Source organism: Theobroma cacao, chromosome 9 (genome assembly GCF_000208745.1).
Source record: "Theobroma cacao cultivar B97-61/B2 chromosome 9, Criollo_cocoa_genome_V2, whole genome shotgun sequence".
Classification (NCBI taxonomy): domain Eukaryota; kingdom Viridiplantae; phylum Streptophyta; class Magnoliopsida; order Malvales; family Malvaceae; genus Theobroma; species Theobroma cacao.
The window spans coordinates 11,376,895-11,398,650 of record NC_030858.1 but is presented as its reverse complement, the minus strand read 5'-3'; the positions used below and the strand labels follow the sequence as shown (position 1 = coordinate 11,398,650).

Genomic DNA, 21,756 nt, shown 5'->3' with positions numbered 1-21,756 from the left:
TCTATTTGGAGTTGAATTGGATGTTTTGGCTAATTAAACAGTGTATAGTGCGAGTTAGGTCGAATACCATTTTAGTCTAACAACAATTGAACCTACGTAGAACACCATCTTTAAGTGATTATTCGAACACTTCTCATTCAATTTCATATATTCATAAAGAGCTTGGAATAATTTTATAACAGTTTGATACAAATATATTAAATTACTTGTTATGTATTATGTATAAGTGGTGAGCCCTCTAGTAAGGGTAAGGATACTGTACCCAAGGACCAGGAGTAGGAGTACTCCCGTTATAGTGAGTAAACAGACGATCATCTTAACTATCTTAAATAGTTTATACTCGTTTTTATGATTTTAAAGAATAATAAAGTTAAATTGTTAACTATTATGTTTTATAACTAAAGTGTTGGTTAAATGAAATGAGTTTCATAATTTGGTTTGAAATTGAATCCTGGTTTTGAAAATTGAGTAAGTGGAGACTATATACTTGTGTTTTGACATATGGTTTGAATTGATGGCTTATGACAATGTGATGGCATGAGGGGCTGGATTTGTGTTTGTGTGGAATATATGAATTGTTTTGTTTTACCTTGACAAGCTGGGTAATATCATATTAGCCATGTCATGTTGTTGAAATTTTTATTGATTTGGTGGGGTAAGTGATTAGTTTACTGCAGTGGGCGAGTTTCCGTGGACCAGCCTATTAAAGGGGTATGGTAAATCCCGTTATATTTTACCTTAGTATGAGAGGCGCGGAGGTTATCTCTTAAGGTAGTTTAGAGTTCACTTCACGGCGAACCACCACGTGAGGATGAAACTCAACCAACGCCAAAGAACGGCTACGTTTTTAAACGTAAAAACATGTTTTATGTGTATAAGTTAATTTAACAGCCTTGGCGAACTCGATTGGATGCCCGGAGTAAGGTGTCACCGAGTACGAATTTTGGCACGAGCCAAGTTTTAAGAGAGTCATAAGCTTTACTGATTATTTTTTATGAAATGTAATTGTTTTATATGGTTGAAATGAGTTTTAATGTTATAAATCATATTATGAAGATATGTTTTAAATTGTCTCCATTTATTCGGTTTTAGATGTTATAAATGAACTTTGCTTACTCACTAGGTTTATAAAAACTCACCACCCTTCTTTTCACCCATTTCAGGTTCAGAGCAGTCTGTGGACAGTCGATTTTGCTGAGGGTTTGCTTTTGAATTTGCACCCTTAGAAATCGTAGGTCTACAGTCCCGTTTATTTTTGTTATTTTGGGGCTCCCATGTCATTGTAGAATATTTTTGTATACCCTGGCGTTGTGTGCTATTATGTATATGAATTTATTTTGTTATTACGCTACAGTAATTATTTATGTAGAATTTTATAAATACTGTTTTACATGAAAATTGAATATTTTATCCAATATTTTTATTTAGTTCTATTAGATAAAAAATCACTTTAACTGGATGATTTAGATACCTAAATTTATTTTTAGATATGAAATGTATATTTTTCATTTATATATTATATTTTTAACAGGTTTCGAAATTTTTGGATAAAAATGACCAAAATACCCCTATGTGGTAGAAATTACTTTTTGATTGTCTTTGATTTGAAAATAGTCCATATTCCTTTAAAACATGATATTTAGTAACTGTTGCTCACAAAGGAGGCGAAAAACTAATGCTAGAGCCTTGCAAGGTTTCGTTTGACATTCCGGATAAGGTATGTCTATCGGGACATCGCGGCGGTTGTCACGGGCTCGAAGAGAGTATCGGGTCATGACAATTCAATTGGAATCAGAGCCATTGGTTTTAAAGTTATTTTAAAAAAAAAAAACTACAGTGTCAGTGTGACCCCAAGTTAAGTTAGATTGAGTTGAATGCATGCATCTGCATATAGGATCTAAAGTTGTCTAAACTCGTTCTGTTTTTTTTAATAGATCATATGTGAACACGACATTTGCTTCCTTTTCTGATAGAAACCTGTCACCTTTAGAGGAGAAAATTGTAGTTCATACCCCTCTAGGAGAGCAGTTGGTTAAAAACACCTGTTCTAGAGACTGTGGAATAAGGGTTGGTGAGGAAGAATTCAGGGCTGACTTAATTCCTCTAGAAATCCAAGATTTTGATTTGATATTGGGTATGGATTAGTTGACTACACATCGGGCGAATGTGGATTGTTTTAGGAAGGAAGTTGTACTTCAGAATTCTGAAGGAGTAGAAGTTGTATTTGCAGGGGAACGCCGAGTATTACCATCTTGTGTAATCTCGGCTATCAAAGCTTTGAAACTAGTGCAGAAAGGGTATTCGGCTTATCTAGCACATGTGATTGATACCTTAAAGGTGGAACCTAAGTTAGAGGATGTCCCAATAGTAAATAAGTTCTCTTATGTGTTTTCGAGTGAATTACAGGGACTACCTCCTGATCGAGAGCTTGAGTTCTCTATTGATCTACTTCTGGGTACCACACCTATTTTCATTCTTCCGTATCGGATGGCTCCAGCGGAGTTAAAGGAGTTGAAAGTCCAACTGCAAGACTTGGTAGATAAGGGTTTTATTCACCTTAGTACTTCTCCCTGGGGTGCGCCAGTCCTATTTGTAAAGAAGAAAGATGGCACTCTTCGACTATGTATTGACTACCATCAGTTGAACTGAGTGACCATTAAGAATAAATATCCTCTACCACGGATTGATGATCTTTTTGATTAGCTACAGGGTGCTATGGTGTTTTCTAAGATTGATCTGAGGTCTGGGTATCATCAGTTGAAGATCAAGGAACAGGATGTACCTAAGATTGCTTTCAAGACTGGTTATGGGCATTACGAGTTTTTGGTTATGCCTTTTGGTCTGACTAATGCCCCGATAATTTTTATGGACCTTATGAATAGGGTGTTCCACTCGTACTTGGATAAGTTCGTGATAGTGTTTATAGATGACATCCTGGTGTATTCGAAGGATGATGATAAACATGCTATCCATTTGCGCATTGTGCTGCAAACCTTGCGGAGAGACAACTTTATGTCAAGTTTTCGAAATGTGAGTTCTGGTTGAAGGAAGTGGTTTTCTTGGGACATGTTGTGTTTGGAGCTGAAATTTATGTCGATCCCAAGAAGATTGAGGCAATCTTACAATGAGAGCAACCAAAAACGGTGACAGAGATTCCGAGTTTCCTTAGTTTAGCCGATTATTATAGGAGGTTCGTTTAGGGGTTCTCATTGATAGTTGCTCCTCTGACTCATAAAAGAATTAAGTTTGAGTGGGATGATGTTTATGAGAGTCGGTTTCAAGAGCTAAAGAACCGGTTGACCTTCGCTCCAATTTTGACACTTCTTGTTAGTGGGAAAGAATTTGTGGTATACAGTGATGCCTCTAAATTGGGATTAGGGTGCGTGTTAATGCAGGAAGAAAAAGTAGTAGCTTATACTTCTCGGCAGTTGAAGAAACATGAGATGAATTGCCCTAACCACGATTTGGAGTTGGCAGCAGTAGTTTTTGCATTGAAGATCTAGAGGCATTACTTATATGGTGAGCGTTGTAAGATCTTTATCGACCACAAAAGCTTGAAATACTTGCTCACCCAGAAAAAACTCAACCTAAGATAGAGACGCTGGTTAGAGTTGATTAAGGATTATGACTTAGTGATTGATTATCATCTAGGGAAGGCAAATGTTGTAGTAGATGCCTTAAGTTGTAAATCCTCATCTTCGTTAGCATCATTTCAGAATTCTTATCTTCCGATGTTACTTGAGATGAAATCTCTAGGGATCCAGTTGAGTAATGGCGAGGATGGAACCCTACTTGCTAGTTTTATTGTGAGACCCTCACTGTTGAATCAAATCAGAGAATTGCAGAAGTCTAATGATGAGTTGAAGTGGGAAGTTCAAAAGTTACGAGATGGAGAAACTAGTGAGTTCAGACTCGGTGATGATGGTATTTTGATGCTTGGGAATCGGGTTTGTGTCCTTAAGGATGATCAACTAAGACGGGCTATTTTGGAGGAAGCTCATTCTTTCGCCTATGCTTTACATCCCGAAAGCAATAAAATGTATAGGACTATCAAGGAAAGTTACTAGTGGTCGGGTATGAAATGAGACATAGCAGAGTTTGTGACGAAATGTCTCACATGCCAACAGATCAAGGCGGAACATCAGAAACCATCGGGTACTCTTCAGCCTCTACCTATCCCTGAATGGAAGTGGAAGCATGTGACTATGGACTTTATATTAGGTTTACCGCATACGTAGAGTGGGAAGGATGCTATTTGGGTGGTTGTGGATAGATTGACTAAGTCCGCCCATTTCTTGGCTATCCATAGCACGTATTCCATTGAGAAACTAGCTAAGCTTTATATAGATGAGATAGGGAGATTACATGGAGTCCCAGTTTCGATCATGTCAGATCGAGACCCCCGGTTCACTTCTCGATTCTGGCTGAAATTTCAAGAAATTCTCGGAACTAATTTGAGATTTAGCACTGCCTTTCATCCACAAACAAATGGTCAGCCTGAAAGGACCATTTAGACTTTAGAGGATATGCTACGAGCTTGTGTCATTGACTTTGCTAAGAGTTGGGACAGACACTTGTCGTTGGTGGAGTTCGCGTATAACAACAGTTTTTAGTCTAGTATTAGGATGGCACCATACGAGGCTCTGTATGGGAGAAAGTGCTGAACTCCACTTTGCTGGGATGAAGTGGGTGAGAGGAAATTGTTTAATGTAGAGCTGATTGATCTGACTAATGACAAGATCAAGGTTATCTAAGAACGATTAAAGACAACTCAAGACAGACAGAAAAGTTACTCTGATAGACGGAGAAAATACTTAGAATTTGAAGTTGATGATAGAGTTTTTCTTAAGGTTTCTCCTTGAAAAGGTAATGATTTGAATACTTTGAGGTATTAAGTTTTATTTGATTATACTATTGTAGTAAATTGTGGTATCTTGTTGGATAATAAAAGGTGTGATTCGATTTGCAAAGCGGGAAAAACTCAATCCGAGATACATTGGACCCTTTTGTGTCATTGAAAGGATTGGGCTTGTGGCATATAGACTAGAATTATCCCCAGAGTTGGATTGGATTCACAATGTGTTCCACGTCTCAATGTTGAAAAAGTATGTACCTAATCCCTCCCATATTCTCGTGACACCTCCGATTGAGTTGCAGGAAGATTTGAAGTTTGAGGTACAGCCTGTACGTATTCTAGATCGAAAGGATCGAGTGTTGAGGAATAAGAGCATCCCAATAGTTAAGGTGTTGTGGAAGAATGCTCGAATGGAGGAGATGACGTGGGAAGTTGAGCACTAGATGAGAAGCCAATATCCCCATCTTTTCTCCGAGTCCGATAAGTGAAATTTTGAGGTCAAAATTTTATTTTAAGGGGGGTAGTGCTGTCAAGCCCAGCTCTATAATATACTTGTCATGTCATTCATGTACTTGATAGCATGTCTGCATACTTGGATGCCTCAAAAAATCGTTAAAAGTCGGTATTGTACTTAGTAGAACAATTAAGTCGATTAAAGCCTCGAACTAGTCCAAATAAAGACTTTAGGATGTATTTGAGAGTTATTGAACCTTAGAATGTCTTAAAATGGTGATTCAAAGTTCGAGGATTAATTTAGAATCCAATCGGGAATTTTCATAACGTAGGGGCAAAATGGTCATTTTGCCACTCGAGGGAAAAAATTGGAATGTTGGACGAGATTTTTGACCAAGTTTGACTAGTTGGAACATAATTTGAAATTGAGGAGTGAAACATTTCAATTTGAGCATAAGGGCAAAACATTCATTTCACGTGTCCAGGAGAATGTAATTGGAATTTTTGAAATTTTACACCATCATGACACTTGTCAAGCCCATGAATTTCACTTATTATCATTTTATACTTTGGATAATTATGGGATTATATGTGGTGGAAAGGAAAAGCCTTATTAGTTAAGTTTTAAATGTGAACCAATTATATGTTGCCATGTGTCAAGTTTTTATTATTTTATAATTTCCTTTATAAACTCAACATAAACTCTCCCATTCACTCTCTCATTGCCGTTCAAGCCAAAGAACAAAGGGGGAAAGAATAGAAAAANCAAGTTTTTATTATTTTATAATTTCCTTTATAAGCTCAACATAAACTCTCCCATTCACTCTCTCATTGCCGTTCAAGCCAAAGAACAAAGGGGGAAAGCATAGAAAAACCCTAAGGAGGAAAAATTCAAGAGAAATTAATTGGATTTTCAAAAAACGAAGCGATCGGAGGTAAGATTTCGCGATTTAGCTTAAGATCTACCTTACCCATGCTTTCTTTTTCATTTTCTATGGTTGAAACTCAAGTTTTCATGATGGAAGCATGCTGGCCGAATCAAGGGGGGAAGGTTTTGATGATGGTTTTTAATAGATTTCAGGCTATCTTGGTGTTTTAGTGTTTTGTGATATTCGGTATGAAAAAACAAGTAAGAAAATAACATGTTCTTCATCAAACCCTAATTGATCGAATTCTATAAGGAATATTTTGAAGATGAATTTTGTCATATTTCATGTTATCTAGCTCGTTTTTTGTGATTCGTGATGTCGGATATCGAAAACGGTTATCGAAAAGTATAGTTCTTTTAGTAAACGACTTGAACGATAATGAGAAAATTATAGTTAATGGACTTAGAATTGATTTCTAAGGAGGTATACGGACTTATTGGAGTACCGAAAGTGCAATGAATCTATTTGAAGTTGAATTTGATGTTTTGGCTAATTAAACAGTGTATAGTGCGAGTTAGGTCAAATACCATTTTAGTCCAATAACAATTGAACCTACGTAGAACACCATCTTTAAGTGATTATTCGAACATTTCTCATTCAATTTCATACATTGATAAAGAGCCTCAAATAGTTTTATAACAGTTTGACATAAATATATTGAATTACTTGTTATGTATTACATATAGGTGGTAAGCTCTCTGGTAAGGGTAAGGATATCGTACCCGAGGACTAGGAGTAGGAGTACTCCCGTTATAGTGAGTAAATAGACGATCATCTTAATTATCTAAAGTAGTTTATACTCGTTTTTATGATTTTAAAGAATAATAAATTTAAATTGTAAACTATTATGTTTTATAACTAAAGTGTTGGTTAAATGAAATGAGTTTCATAATTTGGTTTGAAATTGAATCCTGGTTTTGGAAATTGAGTAAGTGGAGACTATATATTTGTGTTACATATATGTTTTGACATATGGTTTGAATTGATGGCTTCTGACAATGTGATGGCATGAATGGCTGGATTTGTGTTTGTGTGGAATATATGAATTGTTTTGTTTTACCCTGACAGGTTGGGTAATATCATATTAGCCATGTCATGCTGTTGAAATTTTTATTGATTTGGTGGGTAAGTGATTAGCTTACTGCAGTGGGCGGGTTTCTGTGAACCAGCCTATTAGAGGGGCACGGTAAACCCTGTTATATTTTACCATAGTATGAGAGGCGCGGAGGGTATCTCCTAAGGTAGTTTAGAGTTCACTTCACGTAGAACCACCACGTGAGGGTGAAACTCAGTCAACGCCAAGGAATGGCTACGTTTTTAAACGTAAAAACATGTTTTATGTGTATATGTTAATTTAACAGCCTTGGCGGACTCGGTTGGATGCCCGACGCAAGGTGTCACTGAGTACGAGTTTTGGCACGAGTCAACTTATAAGAGAGTCATAAGCCTTACTGATTATTTTTGATGAAATGTAATTGTTTTATATGGTTGAAATGAGTTTTAATGTTATGAATCATATTATGAAGAGATATTTTAAATTGTCTCCATTTACTCTACTTTAGATGTTATAGATGAACTTTGCTTACTCATTGGGTTTATAAAAACTCACCACCCTTCTTTTCATCCATTTCAGGTTTAGAGTAGTCTGTAGGCAATCGATTTTGTAGAGGATTTGCTTTTAGATTTGCACCCTAAGAAATCGTAGGTCTACAGTCCTATTTATTTTTGTTATTTTGGAACTCACATGTCATTGTAGAATATTTTTGTATACCCTGGCACTGTGTGCTATTATGTATATGAATTTATTTTGTTATTATATTACAGTAATTGTTTACGTAGAATTTTATAAATATTGTTTTATATGAAAATGGAATATTTTATCCAATATTTTTATTTAGTTCTATTAGATAAAAATTCACTTTAAATGGATGATTTAGATCCCTAAATTTATTTTTAGATATGAAATGTATATTTTTCATTTATATATTATATTTTTAGTAGGTTTCAAAATTTTCAAGTAATAATGACCAAAATACCCCTGTGCGGTAGAAATTACTTTTTGATTGTCTTTGATTTGAAAATAGTCTATATTCCTTTAAAACATGATATTTAGTAACTGTTGCTCACAAGGGAGGCAAAAAACTGATGCTAGAGCCTTGAGAGATTTCGGTTGACATTTCGGATAAGTATGTCTATCGGGACATCGCAGCGGTTGTCACGGGCTCAAAAAGAGTACCAAGTCGTGAAAATATTGAGACAACGAATAAAAGAGACATTTAATACCTCTATATTATATCTATTATCTCGAATAAGAAAAATGTGTTGAAAAAAATTACCTGCTTTATTCTCTAGATTATACTACACAATATTAAAATAATTGAAACTCATACTATAGTAAACTAGAAGTTTACTAATAATTTTAATGTTTGGCATGACCAGTTGGACCATCCCATATCAATAATGATGCCAAAATCATTGAAAATTAATGTGATCATCCATTGAAAATCCAAATTTTTTTTTTATCTAATGAATTCTTTTGCGTTTCTTGCTTTTAAGGCAAATTAATTATAAAACCATTACTAGCTTAAATTTGGACTGAATCCCCTACATCTTTTAAACGTATTTAAGATGATATATATAGATTCATACATCCACTATATGGATCATTTAGATATTTTATAGTTTTAATCGATGCATCGACTAGTCACATGTGTGTTTATTATCAACTTGCAATTTGGCATTTACAATCATCTATTTGCAAGTACATTTTCCTAATTTTGCAACTATGATTATTCATCTTGACAATACTGGTGAATTTACATCTCAAGCTTTTAATATTGCATATTAGTTGGAATAACTGTTGAACAACCTGTTGCTTATGTGCATCAACAAAATGGTCTAGCAGAATCGTTTCTAAGACACTTCCAATTAGTTGCAAGGCCATTGCTTATGAAATCTAAACTCTCAATTTCTGCTTGGAGGCTTGCCATTATAGATGTTGTAGCACTTGTAAACATTAGGTTCAACAAGTTATTATAAATTCCTCCTCATATGATTGGTTTATGGTCAGAAACCAAATATTTCTCATCTAAGAATTTTTGGATGTGCAGAAGATGTTCCAATCGTTCCACCACAATACACAAAGATAGGTCCTCAAAATAGGTTAGGAATATATGTTGGATACGAATCTCTATTTGTAATTAAATATTTAAAATTGTTAATAGGAGATTTATTCACGGCAAAGTTTGCCAATTGTCATGTTGATGAAACAATTTTTTTCAACATTAGGGAGAGAAAATAAGTAGCTGAAAAAGAAAATTTCTTGAAATGAATTATCATTATCTAATTTTGATCATCACACAAATCAATGTGAACTTGAAGTTCAAAAGATAAATCTTTTGTAAAATATAGTATATCAGTTGCCAGACATATTTACTAACCTAAAGAAAATAACTAAATCTTATATAATAGCTGCAAATACTTCTATTAGCATTGATATCCCTGTAGGACAAGGCACATTGGAAGCATGGAGACCAATCGGTTCCAAAGATAAAATCATAAAAAAAGAAAAAGAGCAAATATTCAAAATGGTCAGAAAAAAGAAACATAAACTCTATAAGAGACCCTTGACATAATTTCAGAAGAAATTTAAGTACCTGAAATCAATGAAAATAAAGAGATCTCAGTCAATTATATAATGACTGGAAAAGATAAAACTAAAATAAAATAAACATCGACAATTTTTTTATACATAATATAACGCTAAATATTATGAAAAATTGAGGATCTTGAACTTACATATATTGAAAAATGTAGAAATAGAATTAATTGACCAATGTAGAAAGACGCAATCAAGGTGGAATTCACTTGCGAAATTGTGGTGGATGCAATTATAATTTTATATTAATTAGTCTAGCAATACATGAAAAGATTGAAATTAATACTTTTAATGAATGTAGCTACAACCTATTTATATGGCTTACTTAATATCGATATTTATAATAAAATCCCCAAAGGATTTAAGTTGCCTGAAGCACGAAATTTGAATTCTTAGAATATTTATTCGATCAAATTAGATAAATATGTATATGGATTAAAGTAATCCAGACACATATAATATAATCGCCTTAGTGAATATTTGTCGAAAAAAAGGTTATAAAAATGATTCTATACGCCCATGTGTTTTTATAAAAAGATTTGGATCTGAATTTGTCATAATTGATGTTTATATTGATGACCTAAATATTATTGGAACTCTTGATAAGTTATCAAAAGCAATGGATTACTTGAATAAAGAAATTGATATGAAAGACCTTGAAAAAAAAAAAGTTTTGTTTGAGTCTTTAGATTGAACACTTGACAAATAGAATTTTTGTCCATCAATCTAATTATATAGTAAAGTGATAAAACGATTTTATATGGACAAAGCACATCCATTGAGTTCGCCAATAGTTGTAAGACCACTAGATGTGAAAAAAAACCATGTTTGACCTCGTGAAGAAGATAAACTTCTTGGTCCTTAAGTACCATATCTTAGTATCATTGGAGCACTAATGTATTTTACTAGCAATACATGACTTGATATATCATTTGCTATAAATTTATTAGCAAGATATAATTCTTCTTCAACTCAAAGACATTGAAATGGAATTAAACATATGCTTTGATTTTTTTGAGGAACAATGAACATGAGTTTATATTACTCAAATGTATCAAAAAATCAAATTTAATTGGTTATGTAGATGCAAGATATTTATCTAATCCACATAAAGCTCGATCCCAAACAGGTTACTTATTCATATATGGAGGTACAGCTATTTCATGGCATTCTTCAACCATGCAGAAATTTTCGCTATTCATAAGGCAAGTCATGAATGTGTCTGGTTAAGATTTGTAACTCAACATATTTGAGAAACATGTGGCTTGTCAACTAAGAAGTAAATTCCAACAACATTATATGAAGATAATACCGCTTGTGTAAAACAATTAAAAGAATGATACATTAAAGGTGATAGAACAAAACATATTTCACCAAAATTCTTCTTTACTCATGATCTCTAAGAAAAAATTGATACTAGTGTTCAACAAATTTGTTCAAGTGATAATCTAGTAGATTTATTCACCAAAGCCCTTCCTACTATAATGTTTCAAAAGTTGGTACAAATGATTGGAAATCGTTTTAAAGATTATAAATAATGCAGTCATCAGTGGGGGTAAAATACGTATTGTACTCTTCTCATTCATCAAGGTTTTTCTCACTGGATTTTTTTTATAAGGTTTTTAATGAGACAATATTTGAAAAATGTATTTTGATAAGAATTATGTACTCTTTTTCCTTCACTCGAATTGTTTTCGATGAGGTTTTTTCCTTGTAAGGTTTTAACACGGCATATTCTTAATAAAATAGATATTCAAAGGAGAATGTTATGAATATTTTTCTGAATATCCATTTATGTTACGTATATATAGATTTAAATGTAAATTAGATTAGATTAAGATTAGAATTTAATTCATCCACCTAATCCCTTAGTATTATTTTGATCTTGTAAATTTTATCTAGATAAGAGGTAATTAGCTTATAAATAGACCCCTCACTTCATTTGTAAATACACTCGAATAAGATCTTTTTACTCTTTCTAAATACTTTCTCTTCATTTAAATACTTTCTCTTATAGTTATTATTTCAAATTATATTTCATAACAAATTCAAATATTTATTTAATTTTTGGGTATTTTAGTAAGTGTCTTTTCAAACTCATGACTGTATTACCAACTCAGTTATTCTCATTAAACAGTCACTGAATAACAAGTATAAAAAGAGCTTCGACTTTAAATAACATGAAATTTAGAAAAAAAAAAATTAAATCATTACGGGCATTAGTAGTAAAAGAATTAAGAATAACAACAAAAAGTTATAATTATTTTATGGCTTATATTAAAATGATTTATTTGGCGTTCCTTCAACGTTGATGTATGCATATAAAAAAAGGAGAGGGTTGTTGCAGCGGCTCCGTTGATTAAGGTGTTCCTGAGAAGCAGCATTGATTTAAGGCGAAAATTTTGACAGCTCCGCTGATCTCGGTGCCATAAGAAATGATCAAAACATTTGACTTGTGCAAAAACTGAAATAATAATTTTAAACGAATGTTATATATTTATACTTGCTTTGTTTCATAAGTACGACCAAAGGAATCTTTTTGGCCCGAAACTGGTGATCACCATTCATTAGCTATGATATGTACCACACACACAGCACAAAGCGCCAAACTTGAAAATGTCCCCATTTCTTGCCCTACACTTATTAATAATTACATAAATATGTCTTTTATATTTAATTTAATAATAAATATAATTTTTTAAAAAAAATTAAATTTCGATCCTTTGCTGTTTTTTCCTAGAAATACAATTACTACTCTTTGTTTTATTTTTCTAATTTCACAAATCAATACTTTTAGTGCTAAGAGAATAAAATAATATATACTTTCTAACCTATCAATGATAAGATAATAGAATAATACATAGTCATATTTTACTTTTAGGGAAAAAAGAATTTGTTTCTCCACCGCTTTTCTCTCTTAAACATTAATGGCAACAATCCTTGTTATTGGTAAAAGAAGTTAAACACATTCTTTTGCGTATGCGTAATTTTAGGAAAATATTCTATACTACTGGTGGACCACATTCTTATCAATTTTCATGGAAAATCTTTAAAACTTCTCTATATATTTTTTTGAAAGTGAAGATGTTAAAGTTGAACATGAAAAAAAAAAAAAAAAAAGAGATTGTTGTGAAATCCATGAGTTTGTGAGATAAAAAAATTTCAACGAATTTAGAATTCGTCGATGATGAATTGAAATAAAAAAAAAATTGTACAACAATAATAGCCGAATAGTACCTCTTTATTTTTCTTTTAATGGGAGGGTTTGAATTTGAGAATTTAACAAGGAGAGTGACCTATTATTAAGTCAAATGTTTGAATTTATCTATAAATCTTGAATATGTCAGAATATGTCATTTTTTGTTATTTTTGAAGTAGTAAATTAAATGTAGGAAAGTGTACAAATAGTAAGAGTTTGAGAGCATAAAGTTTTAGAATAAATCCATATTACAAAGTGTGAGAGAGATGGAGAGATGATAACTTCTTTTTTATTTTTGAGAAAATTAATATAACCCATTGTTTAAGAAAAAAAAATACATAAAGTTGGTCTGTAGATTGAAGAATCATTAAATCAGGTAGAGTGTTTGGAAAATAACCAGCAATTTAGCATTCTTAGCTGTATGGAATCACTTATTATAATATTCAATATATGATAGCCTTAACCAAACACTTTTACGTGACGTGGTGTAGTCTGATTGGGCTTATTGAGAACTAGATTTTATATAAAAATATGAAGTGAATATCATATAACTATAGAGAACCTTGAACAATTCTAGTCTATATATATCTAGATAATCTATTCCAAGACCAAAAAAGGAATAAATATTATTCAAAAGAAATGTAAAATGAAGACAACCTAATGCTTCCAGTCACTAGTGAGAGGTTTTGTGTCGTTTTATGTGTTGTATTATCGCAAACGTGAGGCGTGGATTGATCAAAATGATGACATGAGAAAAGCAAGCGCCAGTCTTGAAAATTATGAAATCTTAGAAAGTAAAATTTAATCTTTGAAAACCTTTGTCCACCCCACATTAATAACAAATGTGGCAATCATAATCGAACATGCTTGCCACCCCATAGTTGAAACCTTTTATTCAACTCCTTTCTTCCTTATCTAACAAAATTAAATAAATTAAAATTCTTCATCTTATATACCCTGAAATCCTTGTTGTACATTGGCCCCCAGAAACAACATTCCCCTGATGGAAAATTCTCAAACAAGAGCGTGCTATGGCGCAATCATCGTTTTCCTACTGCTCATCTCAACCACTCAGGCCAACTACCTGAGCCTGGTTAACCAGTTCTTGGCTCCTCAAAATGCTGCTCGTGCCGCCATTAGGGTGCGCCCATTGGTGTGGGATGCGAGGTTGGCGCGATATGCTCAGTGGTATGCTAACCAAAGGCGCAAGGACTGTGCTTTGAGGCACTCCAATGGACCGTACGGGGAAAATATCTTCTGGGGAAGCGGCAATGGCTGGACGCCGGCTCAGGCTGCTGTGGCCTGGGTTTCAGAGAGGAAATGGTACAATTACTGGTCTAACTCCTGCGCCGGAGGGGAGGAATGTGGGCATTATACACAGATTGTGTGGAGCAGAACCAGAAGAGTTGGGTGTGCCAGGGTGACTTGTGATGGAGGGAGAGGTGTTTTCATGACTTGCAACTATGATCCTCCTGGGAATTATATTGGAGAAAGACCTTACTGAATTTCATCAATGATTGCTTTCATGAAATTTTGCAAGTGGAAGTTTATATATGAAGATCAAATGTGAGATTAACTTTTCACATATATAGATATAATGTATGGGGTTAGTGTGATTTTATATGTAAGTCCTTTATTTCCCCCCCCCCCCCCCACCCACTCTTTTTTTTTTTTTTTAATTTGCTTATATTCATATATCGATATGGAATCTAAGCTTGGGAACAAACAAATATTTGGTACGATAAAATCTTGATTTTCGTAATCAAATTTTCTGCACATAGGAACCTGTTGCCTGAATTGTAAGGTTTTCCTTGCTTTTTCTTTGATTTATTTATTTTGGTTTTCTCTTTCTTTAGTGGAATAAATCAACCGCATGCCATGTATGTCTTCAATAATTTCATAAGAATTTGCGTATTAAGGACAAAAGCACGGCAATTATGGTCGCCCAATATTTTATTCCAGATTGGTAATATGACGTATTAAATAATGTCTCAGAACAAACTGTACATGGATAGATGAGTAGCATTGTAGAAAGAGAAAAAGGAAAGTGGTAATAATGTTAGGACCAATCCAAATGAGACCACTTGAACGCAGATAACATTGTAGAGGAGCGATGCAGAGCATACATGTATAACCTTGCAGTTGCGGTCGTGGCGCATGGGAAAATCACAACCACAGAGTAGTATGTGGTGACTTTACAGATGTAAAGGATTTGGTAGGGAAACGGTTGTCTTGTCTTCACTCTTGATACTCGTAACCAACTTTGTCCTCTATTCTTCTTCATCTTCTTCTATTTCCTCCTTTTAATAAAACTTTCTTCTATTCTAGCAATTAACTAAATACGTCCAATCATCCATAATATCCTTTCCAAATTCCAATCCTATCTGATATCACGAGGTTTTTCTTTTTCTTTTTTTTTTGTAGATTAACTTAAATGTCCAATATAATTTGAGCTACAGATAGTCCATCTCAACCAGTGTGGCCCAAATTTATGTTAGCCCTGATTCAGAGATAAGCCAAATCTATAGGCCTGACACCAAGCAAAAAGTTTGTCATATGTCCTTACTCTTCCTCCCCTGAATATGAGTTTGGTACTTGCAATTGCGAGGGTTACAACAAAGAGATTGCACAAATTGCTTTCTGCCGAATTCCAGCAGAACATGCAGGATTTCAGATACTACTACAAATACTGAGAACAATACGCAGGACATATTCAGAATTCAGCCCCCTATTCCAGGTTCCATTTGATTTACACCCGAACACTATAAGATCTAGCTATTTCCACACTCAATTCCATACAAGTACAAAGTATATATATATGTTTGCAGTGGATACCTTAAAATACTTGTTCAGTTCACTATTTTTGGAAAAATTTCTTGCCTTCAATGTAATAGTTGCATTGAAGTGAGCCAGCTAGCATCAGAAGTTTTTTCGAAAATAGTACTGAAGTTGAACAGGAGTAGTTAAGGTACCCCTTGGAAGAAGTTTACTACTAGTAAGAATATTCAAACTCCAGCATCAATATGGCCTTTCGCCAATATAGTTACCCGGCGGATCGTAATTGCATGTCATGAAAACATCTCCATCCTCACATACGACTCGAGCGCAGCCAAGTCTTCTGGTATTCTTCCAAACAATTTGCGTGTAGTGCCCGCACATCTGTCCCCCCTGGCACGAGTTGCTTGCATAGTTATAATATTTTTCTTCCTCAGACCATGCACTCACAGCATCACTCGGCCTCCACGTTGAGCCACTGCCCCAATATATGTTCTCCCCAAGCTTGAAATCACCCTCTGGAAAAGAGTGCTGAAGCTTGCAGTCTGCTTTTCTTTGGCTTGCCCACCACCGAGCATATTTCTCAAGCTGGAAATCCCAAAACAAGGGTAGCTCCCATTTTGCTGCCCTAACCAAATTGTGTGTGAACAAAAACTCTAGTGACTCGCCAACACAACCCCAACAGAGTTGCTTGGAAACTTTGTATATTGTTTCATTGTCGGGTATTGTGCCATGAGCTCCAGGAGATGGAACTGATTGGGAAGTTGCCAAAAAGTTACCTACAGCGAGAGTGTATGATAGAACGAAGAAAAGGAGGAAATGGGGCTTCATTTCACTTGGTAAAGAGCGGCAAAACAGGAGAGACGGTTAAAAGTCTTAGGTCGGGATTGTGTGTTGGCTCTGATTTTGGAGGATCCCTTCCTAATTTTTATAGGCACTCGAAGATGGGTTGGGCGTACTGTTGGATGACTAAACGAAATTACATTATATTGAGTGGATCACAAGCTCCAATAACTTGTTAATTAAAATGATTGTTCATTCTTTTCTTCTTTTGCCTTTATAGTGTGTGAGTTGGTGTAAGAAATGTGATTGGTGGCTGTGAATTTTTAGCATGCAACAATATATGATTGAAGGTTGTCTCGTGAGCTTAGGCTATGTGGTGCCCGTGAACTCTGTCTTGTTTGTATTATGGGACAATGTGCCCACTTTGGTACATTCTAGATTATCAGCAACGATTTGGTTCACGCGCGTCCGCCAACTACGCATTCATATGTCCGGCAATGATTTGATTTGTGCTACTGAGGCCTGCTCAGCTATGCCTCCGAGTTATCTGTCCTGGTATATTAAAAGTCTTTCGTAAGGGCTTCAATTGTACACCATCTGGCTTCTTAATTAGATGACAAGTGGCATGTAATTGAATTCGGAAAAACTATTTTTGGTTGTGGCATGTAGTTGGATTGGGAGAAATTATTCTTCGTTAAGCAATAAGATGTTTTCCTTGTATGCAGGCAAACGCAAGAAAATGAGCCCATTAAACTAATTGTCGGACACATGGATCATATTTATCTATATCTATATATTAAATTTGTCTTTTGAGAGGTCTACTTGATTTCGCGTGTCATGTCCAATTGATTACCACGTGGAAATCAATTGACTAAGTTGGATGAGAAGATTTTTTTGCGTTTGTTTCATTTGAAGATCTCTTTTAGTCTTTTAAATTTCTAGTCCTTTTTTTTCTTGAGGGCATTTTCGGATTTATAATTTGTTTTAATGTCTTTTTATGTTGTTCTTTCTTTTTGTACAATTTTCTTCTTCTCTTTCTCGAGTTTAATGCTTTTATTAGGTAAAATATTTGAAAAGCAACACATATAAAAATTTTATCTTTTTTTTATCATAAAGTATTGGTATAGACGGAGTACAAGATTATTACTTGCATCAAATTTTGCATGAATCAGTATTTACAAGCAAGTATTTATAATTTAAGCTTCTCAAACATGCCAATAAAAGCACATAAGAAGGTTATTTTCTTAACCTATCTTAAGTAAAATTCTTAAAGATTTTAAAATCATGTGGATCACAAATAAGAAAAATTCTTCTAGATTTTGTTCATTTTAGTATTTTAAAATTACTAATTGTGAGAAAATAGTTCACAAAGGTTGCTTTTGTTTTAAATGTTGATTAATTTTAAATCTTAAGTAACATAAAAACATAGTAACACGCGTGTGCGGTAACTTACAATAGTATATTGTAAGATAGTCATATGACAGACATATCTTAATTTGAGCAAAATGGTTGATGTAGTGTCACGATTCATGAAGTGCTATGTCATGATATTTACTTGACATCTACTAAATATCTTTGATCTATAATACTACAATTCCAAGTCTAAAACATAATATCCTTGATATAAGGTGTTATGGTAGCAAGCATAATACTTGATATCTTGATCTATAGGGATACAGTTCAAATCATTATACTTGATATCCTTGATTTGTAGTGCCATGCTTTCAAGCCTAATGTTTGATATTCTTGATCTAGGGTACTACGGCTTCAAGTATAATAAATGATATCTTTGATACTACTTAATTATATCTTTAATTTGTAATGCTATGTTTCCAAGTATAAAGCTTGATATCTTTGACTTGAGGTCCTACAGTTCTAATTATAATGCTTGATATCTTATTTTGTAGTGCTATAATTCCAAGCAAAATGTCCAATATCCTTGATTTGAAGTTCTATGGTTCCAAGCCCAATATCAATTACTATTAGTTTTAGAGAATTGTTTAGTCATAAAGTTTTATGTTTTATTGCATACTATCACTACATTTTTAATATATGCTTAGAGTACTGGCAAAACATTAATACACTACCTCAAAAAGATGCAAAACAGTGCATCTTTTATGCAGCTTTGCCAAAGCCTTATTCTAGCTTTTGTTTACAGACACCGCTTTTTGTAACTAAGCTAACAATCAATATATAAAATTACAAATTGTCATAATATTGCTTTGCATTTTCTACTACTGGCTATAACATTTTGTATATATAATTTTTAGTACATGGGCTTACTTTAGTCCTCACTTACAAAAAGTTATAGAATGAAAAATATGATAAACATAACTATTACAACATGTATTATTGTCTCCGTGTGCAACACGCCGGTATATTTCTAATAATTAATTAATGAGAGCATTTCCTATTATTATTTTTTAATTTAATCCCAATTAAAATTGTGCACTATCTATCAAAATATTTTATACAATTTATATTTAAATAAATTTAACAAGCTTTGTTTTCGTATTTTATCTGATAATTCTATTTTATAATTATTTTAGTCCAATTTTGTTATTAAATATTAGCTAAGTCTTTAATTTTTAATTATAATTTAGTTATTTTTGGTTGTTTTTATATTTAGTTTATTTTTAAGCAAGTTATTTTAATTTTATGTTATTTCTTTTAATTTGGTTATTATTTATTAGTTTTTATATTTTGTAAGAACTAAGGGAATTGAACTTAATTTTGGAAAGTAATGTGTTGAAAGACCCGAAAGTCTGCTTGCATATGCTTCAGTGTTTGGACCATAACTCGCACTACAGAATTCCAAATACTGCGATTCTTGAACCACTGGAAAGCTAAGAGACAGAGCTAAAACTTTCATTGGAGATCACTTTACCCAGTTCTGCCTTGAAGATAGAGAAAATTGCATTGGAAAATGGTTGGGCGTATTGTTGTGGGAATGGCAATTTTAAGACTGATAGTTGATGTTTGGGACTCTCAATACACTTTTAAGCCCAATTAAATCAGTAGGTCAACTTAGAGAATTATAAGTTAAGTTTGTTAGTATAAATAGGATATTTTGATGAGACATTAGAGGGATAACTTTTGAAGATTCAAGAAGCTAAAAGTTTAGGTTGAAACTTGGAGAGCAAGGTTATAGATACTTGTTTTGCTTTTTTCTTTAGCTTTTATTTTTCTTTTTACTCTCAATGGTTGAATTTTATATAATGTTATTTATCTTTGCAATTATGAGGAGCTAATTTTCTTTTTCAAGAATTACAATTGAACTCACATGTAATTTAAATTTTTAATCTCTTTCTTGCTTATTTTCAATGGAATTAAATTGTTTATTTCAATTTATTCTTAATACTTTTAATTGCTTGGTTACCAACTAAATTGATCTAGAAACCTAAACAAACTTGGAAAAGGAAGTTTAATGTAGACTAAGATTGGGATAGCATATTGTGAGACCTCGACCTCTATAGGCTCGTAACTATGCATAGACGTAATAACACGGGCTAGGGGTAATTTCATCATTTCCTTAGTAAGCCCCTAAAAGTAAGTTTTAAACAATATTAAGGTCTAAGTAGGCCTAAGGTATAAATGGAAGATTAAATATGGGTAAAATGATGAAGGAAATAAAAATGGTGATGATTTTCACGATAGGGGTAAAATGGTCATTTTTCACCTCGGGTAAAAATTTATAAGTTTTCATAAACCCGAGCATTTCTAGACCATTATGGACCTTGTCCTAGTGTCAAAGGAGCAAAAACATTGCATAAAGGATTGGAGGAGAACAAGTTGACTTGTGAGGGCATTTTGGTAATTTAAGTGGAGTGGATAAGCTTGGGCTATAAATATCTCTTTCTTCCAGCAGCTTCTTCTCCCATTTTCCAGCAGTTTCTTCTTCTTCTTCCTTCTTCTCTTTCACGTTGCTTCCAACCTCCATAGAAGCTTGATATGAACCTCTATAACCTCCCTCAAAATAGCTCCACTTTTCATGCTTTTGGTGCACCCTTTCATAAACCCTTGTGCTCTTCCACTCTCTCACTTTAAAACCCTTGGAAAATCCTACTTCTATACTTTCTCTCACTAGTTAGGTGTTTAGAGAGAGAAAGAGAGAACTCCCATAATAGCTTGGAAAAGTTTTTGAAAGAATTTCAAAGTTACAAAGCTATCAAGGTGAATAGTAAATTAGAGTTGAGTTTTAAGTGTTGAGAATGTCTAGTAATTAAATTTGTGAGAGTTTATTTGTTGGGATTGTTATTCATTTAAGTGTGATTAGAGTATTGCAAACGATAGCCATTTAATGGCATTTTGAAACTAGTAGGTGATAGCTTGTAGAACTTGTAATTATGAGAATTGAGTTAATTGTGATGTTAATATGATAATAGGTTCCAACGAAGCCCCACCGTCCCATTTGGACCATTAGGGAAGTTAGAATCGACTAAAGGTTCAACGAAATACCGGTGAGTGGACTTGCATTTCAAACTTGTTTTGGGAATATGAATGTATTTGCACAAGATATTTGAATGATTTTATCCAACTTTTCTTTTAAAATGTGCGCTAGGGAACAAGCCTTGATTAAATGTTTTTGATATTGTGAGATGTGTATAAGGATGAATCCATATGCTTTATATTATGTTGGTATGTATGTATATATCTTATGAATATGTGTTGTGTATTGATGAATGATGTTGGGTGATGATGTTGAGTGTGCGAGTAGGGAGTGCACACATGATGACGATGTATGTATATGTAAATGTGTGTGTTATAGAAAGCTCATGAATATGGTTTATGGATGTAATGCATGTGAAATTTGGCATGATGAATCTTAAAAATTTCCCATTTTCTTGCAAATTGATTTTTATTGCAACACCAAATGAATTTTTAGTGCAAAGGAGGTCCTTTTAACACCTAGGTGCCCTGCTTCTCGCTGCAGCAAGAAACATTCTGTTTTGGCAACCAACAACTCGTTGTAGCAAGAAATTCTCGAGTTTTGGTGCAGTTCTTTCACTTCAATAAAGATTTTGACTACATTCCTGTCCGAAATGGGAAAAGTGGTAAACACAAAAGTTGTAGCCCTGCCTCTTAGTTTTCTAATGGTCTAAAA

The 21,756-nt window shown here is 33.6% G+C and overlaps 2 protein-coding genes across 2 annotated transcripts; one reads left to right on the top strand and one right to left on the bottom strand.

Moving 5' to 3' along the window:
* On the top strand, window positions 13,904–14,719 carry LOC18589207 (pathogenesis-related protein PR-1). Its single transcript, XM_007014075.2, has one exon. It carries the CDS (start codon window positions 14,098–14,100, stop codon window positions 14,596–14,598), a length of 501 nt encoding a protein of 166 aa, XP_007014137.1. The 5' UTR covers window positions 13,904–14,097; the 3' UTR covers window positions 14,599–14,719.
* Window positions 15,719–16,818, bottom strand: LOC18589206 (pathogenesis-related protein PR-1). The gene has a single exon (XM_007014074.2). It carries the CDS (start codon window positions 16,698–16,700, stop codon window positions 16,113–16,115), a length of 588 nt encoding a protein of 195 aa, XP_007014136.1. The 5' UTR covers window positions 16,701–16,818; the 3' UTR covers window positions 15,719–16,112.